Source organism: Xenopus tropicalis, chromosome 8, assembly GCF_000004195.4.
Source record: "Xenopus tropicalis strain Nigerian chromosome 8, UCB_Xtro_10.0, whole genome shotgun sequence".
Classification (NCBI taxonomy): domain Eukaryota; kingdom Metazoa; phylum Chordata; class Amphibia; order Anura; family Pipidae; genus Xenopus; species Xenopus tropicalis.
The window spans coordinates 75,926-89,137 of record NC_030684.2 but is presented as its reverse complement, the minus strand read 5'-3'; the positions used below and the strand labels follow the sequence as shown (position 1 = coordinate 89,137).

At 47.7% G+C, this 13,212-nt stretch overlaps 2 protein-coding genes across 4 annotated transcripts in view; one reads left to right on the top strand and one right to left on the bottom strand.

Annotated features, from left to right (window-relative positions):
- Window positions 1–12,399, bottom strand: part of slc25a20l (solute carrier family 25 (carnitine/acylcarnitine translocase), member 20 like) — a 19,593-nt gene extending 7,194 nt beyond the window's left edge. Inside the window, exons 1-5 of the mRNA XM_031890783.1 lie at window positions 12,260–12,399; window positions 8,619–8,711; window positions 3,399–3,526; window positions 1,797–1,887; window positions 1,473–1,590 (exon numbers count right to left, since the gene is read on the bottom strand). Coding sequence (XP_031746643.1) covers window positions 1,473–1,590; window positions 1,797–1,887; window positions 3,399–3,526; window positions 8,619–8,711; window positions 12,260–12,370 — 541 coding nt within the window. The 5' untranslated portion in view covers window positions 12,371–12,399. The remainder of the gene's footprint in view (window positions 1–1,472; window positions 1,591–1,796; window positions 1,888–3,398; window positions 3,527–8,618; window positions 8,712–12,259) is intronic.
- The window catches only part of LOC116406574 (deoxyribonuclease-1-like 1), a 23,192-nt gene continuing 17,328 nt past the window's right edge, over window positions 7,349–13,212 (top strand). For all 3 annotated transcript variants that reach the window (XM_031890782.1, XM_031890781.1, XM_031890780.1), the window contains exons 1-2: window positions 7,349–7,457; window positions 12,700–12,912. In XM_031890782.1, the coding sequence (XP_031746642.1) occupies window positions 12,775–12,912 (138 nt within the window). In that variant the 5' untranslated portion in view covers window positions 7,349–7,457; window positions 12,700–12,774. The remainder of the gene's footprint in view (window positions 7,458–12,699; window positions 12,913–13,212) is intronic.

The window sequence follows — 13,212 nt, the reverse complement described above, 5'->3', positions numbered from 1 at the left end:
CCTGAGACCCCTCCCATAAGCACCCATTCCCTTCTGCCCCTGAGACCCCTCCCATAAGCACCCATTCCCTTCTGCCCCTGAGACCTTCCCATAAGCACCCATTCCCTTCTGCCCCTTCTTACTTTCCCACCCCATCCCTATCTCCCTTTCTGCCCCTCTCCGCCCTTCCTCAGTCTTTTGCCTTTTTTTATAACAGCACAACCCACCATTATGCCTCCCTGGGTGCAACACATATTTAACCCTTACGGTTTCTCCCCAACCCAAATACTGATATTTAATATTCTGCTGACTGAATTCAATCTGTTTTTTGTCAGCTTATCAGTAGGTGTCACTGTTCCCTTAGTCTTGTATGAAAATGACCTTCTCTGTGAATAGATTAAAAGGCCGACATCCCATATCTCTGGGGAAAGAATTGTGTCTTCCAAAGTGTTATGGGAGAAGAAGGGGAGTGGTACTTGGGATCCTCGGGGTGCTGTGTCTGGGGTAAGGCCAAAGGCTAACCTCTCTTACTTCTTACCTTGAATTAGCCAGCTTGTGTTATAGAAATGGGTCAGCACCCACTTAGTGCCAAGCAGGGTAGCTGGGCAGCCCAAAGCTCCAATGGGAGGTTAGTACCCTGGTTGTACAGAGGCCTCATGGGTCAGCACCCACTTAGTGCCAAGCAGGGTAGCTGGGCAGCCCAAAGCTCCAATGGGAGGTTAGTACCCTGGTTGTACAGAGGCCTCATGGGTCAGCACCCACTTAGTGCCAAGCAGGGTAGCTGGGCAGCCCAAAGCTCCAATGGGAGGTTAGTACCCTGGTTGTACAGAGGCCTCATGGGTCAGCACCCACTTAGTGCCAAGCAGGGTAGCTGGGCAGCCCAAAGCTCCAATGGGAGGTTAGTACCCTGGTTGTACAGAGGCCTCATGGGTAAGCACCCACTTAGTGCCAAGCAGGGTAGCTGGGCAGCCCAAAGCTCCAATGGGAGGTTAGTACCCTGGTTGTACAGAGGCCTCAGTGATAAGGAAGGTGTTTCTCTATAGAGGATCCCCATTCTATACCCCCAGCAGACACTGTGAGACCATAGAGCGTTGCTCATGTATTTTGTTAAAGGTTATATTGAATTATTTCCTGCTGTTTTCTGATCATTTTGCCTGATTGCTCATATTATTGCATTGTCACTGTGTTACTCACCTACTTGGCTTCTTACCCTCAGGCACTGCAGAAATAATTATCCCTTCTAAAGAATCCCTGGATTTCCATCTGTTTAATGCCACAATATTTTGTTAATCCTCTCACTACAAACAGAAGGCCCAGCCCTGAGTGAAAGTCCCTGGTGTGGGCCACGTTGTACCCTTGCCTGGCATATTAGGGGTTAATCCTTTCTGGCCTTATACTGTCTTAATAGTGCTACACAGAATCAGGGAGAACAGGGTTATTTGTGCATGTTCCTAGCACTGTAGCCACTCGCTCAGGAGATGTTGTGTTCTTACCCCTAATAAGGGTCAGCAGTGTCCCCCTGTACAGCCCCCGGATACCAAGCTCTCTGTACAGAGTTTGGGCACAGTCTAAGGGACCTTGGAAAGTTTTCTTCAGGGTAACAGACTGTACCTGGCAAAGAAAAAAGGGTAAGTATTTGTGAGTATCCACTCCAGGTATTAGCAGTACTGCCAGAGTAATGCTGCAAGGAGGAGTATTACTGCTGGAGTATTGCCAGGGGTATCACTGTTTCTCTGTTGCTGAGTAATAATGTCCCTATGCTCAGTGAGAGTATGGGCAGGATGTGGCCCACTGGGGGCACTGTGAGGGGCACTTACCTGTAACAGACACTTGATCCGCTCCCCAGGGGCCATCAGGACTGTACTGCTCAGCCCGGCCAACATTCCTGCCACAAACACCTGCCAGGACCTGTGGGGGCAGTAACATGAGGCGGAATTAGGGAGTTATTCTTATGTTACCCTATTCTAGGAGACGTGACCATACTACCTCGCCAGCAGCCACATGGCAGCCCTGCTCTTCTGATATACACGTGATGATTGTTAGAAACAGTAAAGCTGGCCACACACGTGGCGATTTTCGATCTTCTGTGGGACCATCAGAAGGCTGCGGATATCGGTCGACTTGCCGATCGGGCGGGTTAAAAGATTTTGATCGGGCGCAATTGAGGGCTCCTGAGCAAAATGTACCTTCAGGGCTCAATCGGCAGAAGGAGGTAGAAATCCTATTGTTTCTACCCCCATATCTGATGATTCAGCCCTGAACGTCAGTGGAGGGTTGGAACGATCTTTCATGTGACCGATGGTCGCACAAAACATAGAAAATCGCCACGTGTGTACCCAGCTTTACTGTTCCTTAAATCCTAAACTAACTAATTACGTGCAGCGCCATCTAGAGCCCATATCACACAATTACAATGGCTTTCATATGTTTACATTCTGTTAATAGTTGGGAAGAAATGTGCAGGAAAGTTCTGGCCTAATAGATCCGTGTATAAATCAGTTAGAGGCAGTTATGATTTAATTATCAAACCCAATATGGAATCCGGGGGACTCGTGTATGCTTATCATCATTCCAGAAATCCTCTCTAAGGTTCAAACATTGTAAATTCCACCCCAGTAAAAAAAACTCCTCCAGTAGTCAAAACAAAATAAGGGAGTAATCAACTTCTTTTCTCAGTCATTTTTACTTTCAGATCTTGAGTATGTATCTTGTACAGTTTGTAAAATCTTTCCCTATTGGTGAATGTGCTTTTAAATCTTTGGAACGGAGCATTGTGCACTTACGTGCCGTTTCTTACGGTAGATAAATGTACTCATTTTCTATTGCAATTCCCTTACTCACTCCTTTTTCTTTTTAGTTATGTTCAATTTCAATTTTGTACTGACTGGCATTACTCTACATCTTTTCCAGGTTTTTGCCCCACATCTATAGGCTCCTGCATTAAAGAGCCAATTCTGGAGACACTGTGTTGGGGATCTACTCGGCTCCACTTTAATGTTATGGGTTGGAAGTATCTCCTTCAGCAACGGATCCCTATGCAGATTTGGGTTATACAATAAATGTTTCTGGATAGTTTTCTGAACACTACACTGTATTATATAGTAAATAAATACTTGCGTAAGAAATTCTATCCTGTGTATTATGCTTTTTTAGTTGTATTTGTTTGTCTTATTCTGACATGTTTTCATGAATCATTTTTAGGTTTAGGGTATATATATATATATATATATATATATGAGTTTTTGTTACACATACAATAAAGTAAAGTCCTGTGTGAAGTGGACCATTTATGTTCGAGTATATATCCAGTGTCAGTGGCATCAGTCAGTAACTACAGGTCTGTGCCTTTATTTTATTCATTATATTTTATTCATTATATTTTGTGAAGTGAAGAAAAAAAACCTTCACTTCTTTCTCACCTTAAGATGCTGTCAGGGCTTGTCTGCTGGAGGCTCTTCCCTAAGCCAAACCCCACAAATGTAATTGACATGATAGGGGTGACCACTGCCAACGGAGCTCCCATTCCTCTATACAGGCCTCTGATACCCTGAGCGACAGAGATAAAAGGCAGTGAGTGACAGTGGCACTTCGGTTTGGCATTATTACTATTAGGCTCAGAGGACACATAGTGCAAGGGCACTAGGGGGTACAAGAGCCTGAGAATGATGTGCAAGGCAGGGGCAGGAAGAGAGGATGCCTGTGTGAATCCCCCTGACCACCCCTCACAAATATAGCACCCACTAACGCACTCAGAGCTGTATTGGCAAAGGGAGATGTCTCAACACTTTGAAACTGAGCCCAGAGGTCTGCGGCTAATTGTGCTCATTGTGCTGAATGCAGCGTGCAAAGTGTATGAATATGGCCAATAGCAGCCTTTCTTTGCAGTTTGCATGCTGCATTTGGGTTTGCAAAAGACCCCTTAGGTGTCTGCTGCCTGTGTATTAGGAGGTATTGGGGAGGTAAACCCAAAAGTAAAACTTCGGCCAATGCAGGATAATACATTTGTAAACAACTCTTCATCTATACATTCATTACAGTTTGCACAATTATTTTCAAGTTATTGAATGTATGGAAATTGGGACATTGTATCAGGAGTCAGAACCAGCAGTGCAGAGAAGGGACAGACAGACACAGTGACAGTTACACATAACTATAAACCCAGTGAGAATGAGGGATGAATGGGTATTGGGGAGTTGTATCAGGAGTCAGAACCAGCAGTGCAGGGAAAGGGACAGACACAGTGACAGTTACACATAACTATAAACCCAGTGAGAATGAGGAATGAATGGGTATTGGGGAGTTGTATCAGGAGTCAGAACCAGCAGTGCAGGGAAGGGAAAGGGACAGACACAGTGACAGTTACACATAACTATAAACCCAGTGAGAATGAGGAATGAATGGATATTGGGGAGTTGTATCAGGAGTCAGAACCAGCAGTGCAGGGAAGGGAAAGGGACAGACACAGTGACAGTTACACATAACTATAAACCCAGTAAGAATGAGCAATGAATGGATATTGGGGAGTTGTATCAGGAGTCAGAACCAACAGTGCAGAGAAGGGAAAGGGACAGACACAGTGACAGTTACACATAACTATAAACCCAGTAAGAATGAGGGATGAATGGATATTGGGGAGTTGTATCAGGAGTCAGAACCAGCAGTGCAGGAAAAGGGACAGACACAGTGACAGTTACACATAACTATAAACCCAGTAAGAATGAGCAATGAATGGATATTGGGGAGTTGTATCAGGAGTCAGAACCAACAGTGCAGAGAAGGGAAAGGGACAGACACAGTGACAGTTACACATAACTATAAACCCAGTAAGAATGAGGGATGAATGGATATTGGGGAGTTGTATCAGGAGTCAGAACCAGCAGTGCAGGAAAAGGGACAGACACAGTGACAGTTACACATAACTATAAACCCAGTGAGAATGAGCAATGAATGGATATTGGGGAGTTGTATCAGGAGTCAGAACCAGCAGTGCAGGAAAAGGGACAGACACAGTGACAGTTACACATAACTATAAACCCAGTGAGAATGAGGAATGAATGGGTATTGGGGAGTTGTATCAGGAGTCAGAACCAGCAGTGCAGGGAAGGGAAAGGGACAGACACAGTGACAGTTACACATAACTATAAACCCAGTGAGAATGAGGAATGAATGGGTATTGGGGAGTTGTATCAGGAGTCAGAGCCAGCAGTGCAGGGAAGGGAAAGGGACAGACACAGTGACAGTTACACATAACTATAAACCCAGTGAGAATGAGGAATGAATGGATATTGGGAAGTTGTATCAGAAGTCAGAACCAGCAGTGCCTAACCATAATAGGGGACTGTTTGCTTATAAAAACAGTAGAAGGGGAATAACTGATATCTCTGTACTCTGGTATGTCTATATTTCTCTGATGTCCCTTTACAAAAAGAGTAAAGCACCCTGATATCTTTCTATTAGGATGAAGACACACTGAGCTACTAGTAGCAGCTACTTCTTCATGGCTACTAAACTCCAGAAAATCCCCTGCCATAGACAATACTGAGAATTGCCTCTGCTAAACACACGTAGAGACAGCTATCAGTAAATAATCAGCATTGTCTGTTTAAGTAGCCACAACAAGTAGCTGCTACTAGTAGCTCCATGTATCTTCACCTTTAGGGCAGTGTCACACGGGGACATTAGTTGCCCAGCGACAAATTTTCATTACCACGGGCGACTAATCCGCCCCACAATGCCATCCCACTGGCAAGAATGAAAATCGCCGGTGGGATGGCATACGCGTCGCTACAATTTCGGCCAAAGTTTCCTTGAGAGGCAACTTTGTCACGGGCAACTTAACTCTCTGTGTGCCACTACCCTTAGAAGAGGAGAGGTAGGTACTCTGATGTCTCTCTATTAGAAGAGGAGAGGTAAGTACTCTGATGTCTCTCTATTAGAAGAGGAGAGGTAAGTAATCTGCTATCTCTCTATTAGAAGAGGAGAGGTAAGTACTCAGCTATCTCTCTATTAGAAGAAGGGAGGTAAGTACTCTGACTTACTATTGAGTGCTATTCTGATACCTACTGGGAGCTGCTATCTTGCTCCCTTCCCATTGTTCTGCTGATCATCTGCTGGGGGTGAGGGGGGGGATATCACTCCAACTTGCAGCGCAGCAGTAAAGTGTGCCTGAGCCTGAGCTTTCAGAAGGAGCCAGCGCTACACATTAGATCTGCTTTCAGCTAACCTATTGTTTCTCCTACTCCCATGTAAATGGAGGAGTCCCAAGCCAGACTTGGATTTCTTACTATAGAGTGCTATTCTGATATCTACTGGGAGCTGCTATCTTGCTCCCTTCCTATTGTTCTGCTGATCGGCTGCTGGGGGGTGAGGGAGGGGGATATCACTCCAACTTGCAGCGCAGCAGTAAAGTGTGCCTGAGTCTGAGCTTTCAGCCAGCGCTACACATTAGAACTGCTTTCAGCTAACCTATTGTTTCTCCTACTCCCATGTAACTGGAGGAGTCCCAAGCCGGACTTGGATTTCTTACTATTGAGTGCTATTCTGATACCTACTGGGAGCTGCTATCTTGCTCCCTTCCCATTGTTCTGCTGATCGGCTGCTGGGGGGATGGGGGGGATATCACTCCAACTTGCAGCGCAGCAGTAAAGTGTGCCTGAGTCTGAGCTTTCAGCCAGCGCTACACATTGGAACTGCTTTCAGCTAACCTATTGTTTCTCCTACTCCCATGTAACTGGAGGAGTCCCAAGCCGGACTTGGATTTCTTACTATTGAGTGCTATTCTGATACCTACTGGGAGCTGCTATCTTGCTCCCTTCCCATTGTTCTGCTGATCGGCTGCTGGGGGGGGGATATCACTCCAACTTGCAGTGCAGCAGTAAAGTGTGCCTGAGTCTGAGCTTTCAGCCAGCGCTACACATTGGAACTGCTTTCAGCTAACCTATTGTTTCTCCTACTCCCATGTAACTGGAGGAGTCCCAAGCCGGACTTGGATTTCTTACTATTGAGTGCTATTCTGATACCTACTGGGAGCTGCTATCTTGCTCCCTTCCCATTGTTCTGCTGATCGGCTGCTGGGGGGGAGGGGGGGATATCACTCCAACTTGCAGCGCAGCAGTAAAGTGTGAGTGAAGTTTGTCAGAGCACAGGTCAGATGGCTGTGGCACCCTGGGAAATGAAGACTATGGCTAGCCCCATGGGAAAATCAGATTCCAATGCAGGATTCTGCTGGAGAAGCTCTATTAACTGATGGGTTTGTAGGAAACAGGTTTTCCCATGACAGTGTTCCTTTAACTTCTGCTGCCAAGAAGGGCTCCACCCCCACAAGTGAAAATCCACCACTGCTCCCCCCCACCCCAAAACTCACCCACCCCCTGCCTTCTCCCTCCTGTTCCCGCCCTGATTGGGGAAGTTTGACAGGAAGCGGCTGTTGTGTCTGTCACAAGATCCCAGTCTGATGGACCCCGGGGCCACAGATACAGGTAATATTCCCTCCTACAGCAGCTCCCACCGGGGGGGTGTGTGTGTCACTATACATGTGTGTTATTATACACTATGAGAGTCTGTGTCACTATACATGTGTGTGTTATTATACACTATGAGAGTCTGTGTCACTATACATGTGTGTGTTATTATACACTATGAGAGTCTGTGTCACTATACATGTGTGTGTTATTATACACTATGAGAGTCTGTGTCACTATACATGTGTGTGTTATAATACACTATGAGAGTCTGTGTCACTATACATGTGTGTGTTATTATACACTATGAGAGTCTGTGTCACTATACATGTGTGTGTTATTATACACTATGAGAGTCTGTGTCACTATACATGTGTGTGTTATTATACACTATGAGAGTCTGTGTCACTATACATGTGTGTGTTATTATACACTATGAGAGTCTGTGTCACTATACATGTGTGTGTTATTATACACTATGAGAGTCTGTGTCACTATACATGTGTGTTATTATACACTATGAGAGTCTGTGTCACTATACATGTGTGTGTTATTATACACAATAAGCGTCTGTGTCACTATAAATGTGTGTGTTATTATACACTATGAGAGTCTGTGTCACTATAGATGTGTGTTATTATACACTATGAGAGTCTGTGTCACTATACATGTGTGTTATTATACACTATGAGAGTCTGTGTCACTATACATGTGTGTGTTATTATACACTATGAGAGTCTGTGTCACTATACATGTGTGTGTTATTATACACTATGAGAGTCTGTGTCACTACATGTGTGTTATTATACACAATAAGCGTCTGTGTCACTATACATGTGTGTGTTATTATACACTATGAGAGTCTGTGTCACTATACATGTGTGTGTTATTATACACTATGAGAGTCTGTGTCACTATACATGTGTGTTATTATACACTATGAGAGTCTGTGTCACTACATGTGTGTTATTATACACAATAAGCGTCTGTGTCACTATACATGTGTGTTATTATACACTATGACAGTCTGTGTCACTATATGTGTGTTAGTTCCTGGCTCATGATTTATATAAGTGAGCTGATTTATGTTTTATGTTATTTATTATGATTTATGTTTCATGATGTGAGTGTATCAGAGTGATCTATTGTGCGCTGCTGTATAGTGTCAGTGAGTATCACCTCTCGTGCAATAATCTTGCTGAAGCAGTGCAGGGTGCTGTTATACAGAGGTTGCTGTCCCAGGGCAGGCGAAGGCTGAGTCTGCAGATTGACCTGGTGAACAAATAGTGCAGTGTTAGTGTAACACAATCACCCAGTCTCCCAGAAGTCAGTGTGTTAGATACAGGGGTCTGCAACATGTGTGGGAGAGAGGCAGGTCAGTCTGCTGCTCATCAGCTAATAGTGACCTATATCTCCTGGTGGGTTTTGGCAAATGCCAGGGGGCTGTAAGGTGCCACAGACAGTCACTATTTATTGGGCTGGGGGGGCTGTTTGTGCCTCTGGGTACTGGGAATGGCAGGGGGCTGTAAGGTGCCACAGACAGTCACTATTTATTGGGCTGGGGGGGGCTGTTTGTGCCTCTGGGTACTGGGAATGCCAGGGGGGCTGTAAGGTGCCACAGACAGTCACTATTTATTGGGCTGGGGGGGGGCTGTTTGTGCCTCTGGGTACTGGGAATGCCAGGGGGCTGTAAGGTGCCACAGACAGTCACTATTTATTGGGCTGGGGGGGGCTGTTTGTGCCTCTGGGTACTGGGAATGCCAGGGGGGCTGTAAGGTGCCACAGACAGTCACTATTTATTGGGCTGGGGGGGCTGTTTGTGCCTCTGGGTACTGGGAATGCCAGGGGGGCTGTAAGGTGCCACAGACAGTCACTATTTATTGGGCTGGGGGGCTGTTTGTGCCTCTGGGTACTGGGAATGCCAGGGGGGGGGGGGCTGTAAGGTGCCACAGACAGTCACTATTTATTGGGCTGGGGGGGCTGTTTGTGCCTCTGGGTACTGGGAATGCCAGGGGGGCTGTAAGGTGCCACAGACAGTCACTATTTATTGGGCTGGGGGGGGGGGGCTGTTTGTGCCTCTGGGTACTGGGAATGCCAGGGGGGCTGTAAGGTGCCACAGACAGTCACTATTTATTGGGCTGGGGGGGGGCTGTTTGGGGCTCTGGGTACTGGGAATGCCGAGGGGGGGGGGGCTGTAAGGTGCCATAGACAGTCACTATTTATTGGGCTGGGGGGGGCTGTTTGGGGCTCTGGGTACTGGGAATGCCGGGGGGGGGGGGGGGCTGTAAGGTGCCAGACAGTCACTATGTATAATGTTACATTAAAACTGTGCAATTTACATAACTTCCTCAAAAAATGCCTAGAAACTTATGGAAAATTATCAAGCAGAAGACCATGCAGAAAAGCCTGACAGGGACAGACAGGGGCAGACAGGGGCAGACAGGGGCAGACAGGGGACAGACAGGGGACAGACAGGGACAGACAGGGACAGACAGGGGCAGACAGGGGCAGACAGGGGCCAGACAGGGACAGACAGGGGCAGACAGGGGACAGACAGGGGCAGACAGGGGACAGACAGGGACAGACAGGGGCAGACAGGGGACAGACAGGGGCAGACAGGGGACAGACAGGGACAGACAGGGGACAGACAGGGGACAGACAGGGGACAGACAGGGGACAGACAGGGACAGACAGGGGCAGACAGGGACAGACAGGGGCAGACAGGGACAGACAGGGACAGACAGGGGACAGACAGGGGACAGACAGGGGACAGACAGGGACAGACAGGCGCAAACAGGGGCAGACAGGGGCAGACAGGGGACAGACAGGGGCAGACAGGGGACAGACAGGCGCAGACAGGGGACAGACAGGGGCAGACAGGGACAGACAGGGGCAGACAGGGGACAGACAGGGGCAGACAGGGGACAGACAGGGGCAGACAGGGACAGACAGGCGCAGACAGGGGACAGACAGGGGCAGACAGGGGACAGACAGGGGCAGACAGGGACAGACAGGGACAGACAGGCGCAGACAGGGGCAGACGGGGACAGACGGGGACAGACGGGGACAGACGGGGACAGACAGGGACAGACAGGGGCAGACAGGGGACAGACAGGCGCAGACAGGGGACAGACAGGGGCAGACAGGGGCAGACAGGGGACAGACAGGGGCAGACAGGGGACAGACAGGGGCAGACATGGGACAGACAGGGACAGACAGGAGACAGACAGGGGCAGACAGGGGACAGACAGGGGCAGACAGGGGACAGACAGGGACAGACAGGAGACAGACAGGGGAAGACAGGGGACAGACAGGGGCAAACTTCACTGACCACCAATGAATTTAAAAAGCATAAGATAAATCACACTGACCACAATGAACTGCTTATTATAGAGAAACATCAGCTGTTTATATTGCACACAAGGGTGGGGCCAACATGCTGATACTGCACTTGTGTTCATGGGGGGCCCCATATAAATAACTTGTACAGGGCCCCAAAGTCTCTGATACAGGCTGATACTTATCTAGTGAGACCTCAGCAGCTCATGGTTTGGATAGAGCAATGAGTGGCAGGAGGGGCAGATAAAGGTGCTGGGGGCACACCCTTCTTGTGGCAGGGCAGATAAACACCCTTAAGGGAAATGCTATGTACGAATATACAATTGTCTTTGTGTTAATGGTAACTGTCAGGCACCAGCAATATTCAGAGCTGGAAGGGTAAGTTCTGCTGTATTAGTATTAGTAGGGGGGGGGGGAGGCCTCTGCAATATCAGGAGGTGGGGAGAACAGCTATGTAATGCTGCCATACAGTAAGTACTGGCAGTTACACACACACAGGGGCAATGCTGCCATACAGTAAGGGTAGGTACTGTCAGGGCTCAGTTACACACACACAGGGGCAATACTGCCATACAGTAAAGGCAGGTACTGTCAGGGCTCAGTTACACACACAGGGGCAATACTGCCATACAGTAAGGGTAGGTACTGTCAGGGCTCAGTTACACACACAGGGGCAATGCTGCCATACAGTAAGGGTAGGTACTGTCAGGGCTCAGTTACACACACAGGGGCAATGCTGCCATACAGTAAGGGTAGGTACTGTCAGGGCTCAGTTACACACACAGGGGCAATGCTGCCATACAGTAAGGGTAGGTACTGTCAGGGCTCAGTTACACACACAGGGGCAATGCTGCCATACAGTAAGGGCAGGTACTGTCAGGGCTCAGTTACACACACAGGGGCAATGCTGCCATACAGTAAGGGTAGGTACTGTCAGGGCTCAGTTACACACACAGGGGCAATGCTGCCATACAGTAAGGGTAGGTACTGTCAGGGCTCAGTTACACACACAGGGGCAATGCTGCCATACAGTAAGGGTAGGTACTGTCAGGGCTCAGTTACACACACACAGGGGCAATGCTGCCATACAGTAAGGGCAGGTACTGTCAGGGCTCAGTTACACACACACAGGGGCAATGCTGCCATACAGTAAGGGCAGGTACTGTCAGGGCTCAGTTACACACACACAGGGGCAATGCTGCCATACAGTAAGGGCAGGTACTGTCAGGGCTCAGTTACACACACACAGGGGCAATGCTACAATACAGTAAGGGCAGGACTCAGTTACACACACAGGGGCAATGCTGCCATACAGTAAGGACAGGTACTGTCAGGGCTCAGTTACACACACACAGGGGCAATGCTGCCATACAGTAAGGGCAGGACTCAGTTACACACACAGGGGCAATGCTACAATACAGTAATGGCTGCTAGCTACACATGAGGGACAAGGCAAATCTTTTGAGGTAGGGGCTACTCACCTTGATAGTGTCCAGGGGCTGACCAGCCAGTATGAGGCACATTCCTCCAATGCCTCCTGCAATGACATTTTTGACAGGGGGGGCAGTTTGTGTCTTACTGTTGATGGCCATGGATGTAAGCTAAGTGTCAGAATCCTGGCTAGGCTGGAAGGGTGTAGGCTGGGGAGTGGGAGATCCCTGGGGGAGATTATAGACAAGTGCTGAGTGCAGATGGTGGTAGCTTCAGGGTAATTTGGGTTTAATAAATAGAAAGGGATCAGAAGCTCAGCTCTATAGAAGGGGTATGCTGATTTGGGGCTCGAACATGGGCACACACGGCTGTTTGTAATAATATCTGGTTACTGGGGTGCATTATATGTACAATGGTATTACATGCAAAAAAACAGTGCATACTCCCCAAAATCTGATGATTCAATGCTTATTAAAAATCTCTCTTCCAGAATCTATGCAATGAAGATTTGCCGGACCCTAAAGGCCTGACCTTTCCTGATCTGCTTTTATGCACAGAATCCAAAATGGCATCCTGGGCACCCATATTCTTTCTCTGTGCCATTCTCCCTTGTATCTGTGCAACCAAAATCTGTGCTTTTAACATGCAACATTTTGGAGAGAAGAAAGTGGCCAAGGATCACATACTAGAGCTCATAGTCAAGGTAAGAACCCACACATCCTCAGCAGATCAGGCCGAGGGCAGCATGGAGTATATGTGCAGGACTCGGACACAAGGTGTTTTCCCATATTTGCCTCTACCTCTCAGATACCAGTAGGAATGACATGTTAAACTGAAAAAGCCAAAAAGCCCACCAGTGTCATTCATCCACAGAAACGTATTATTTTTATGACTTTGGGACAAGATGCAAAATTGCGACTTATGTGCCTTCAGCACCCAACACCCAAGAAGCAAAGTCTTAGTAGCGCAGATACGGTTAAAATGATATGTGTTTGTATGTGTG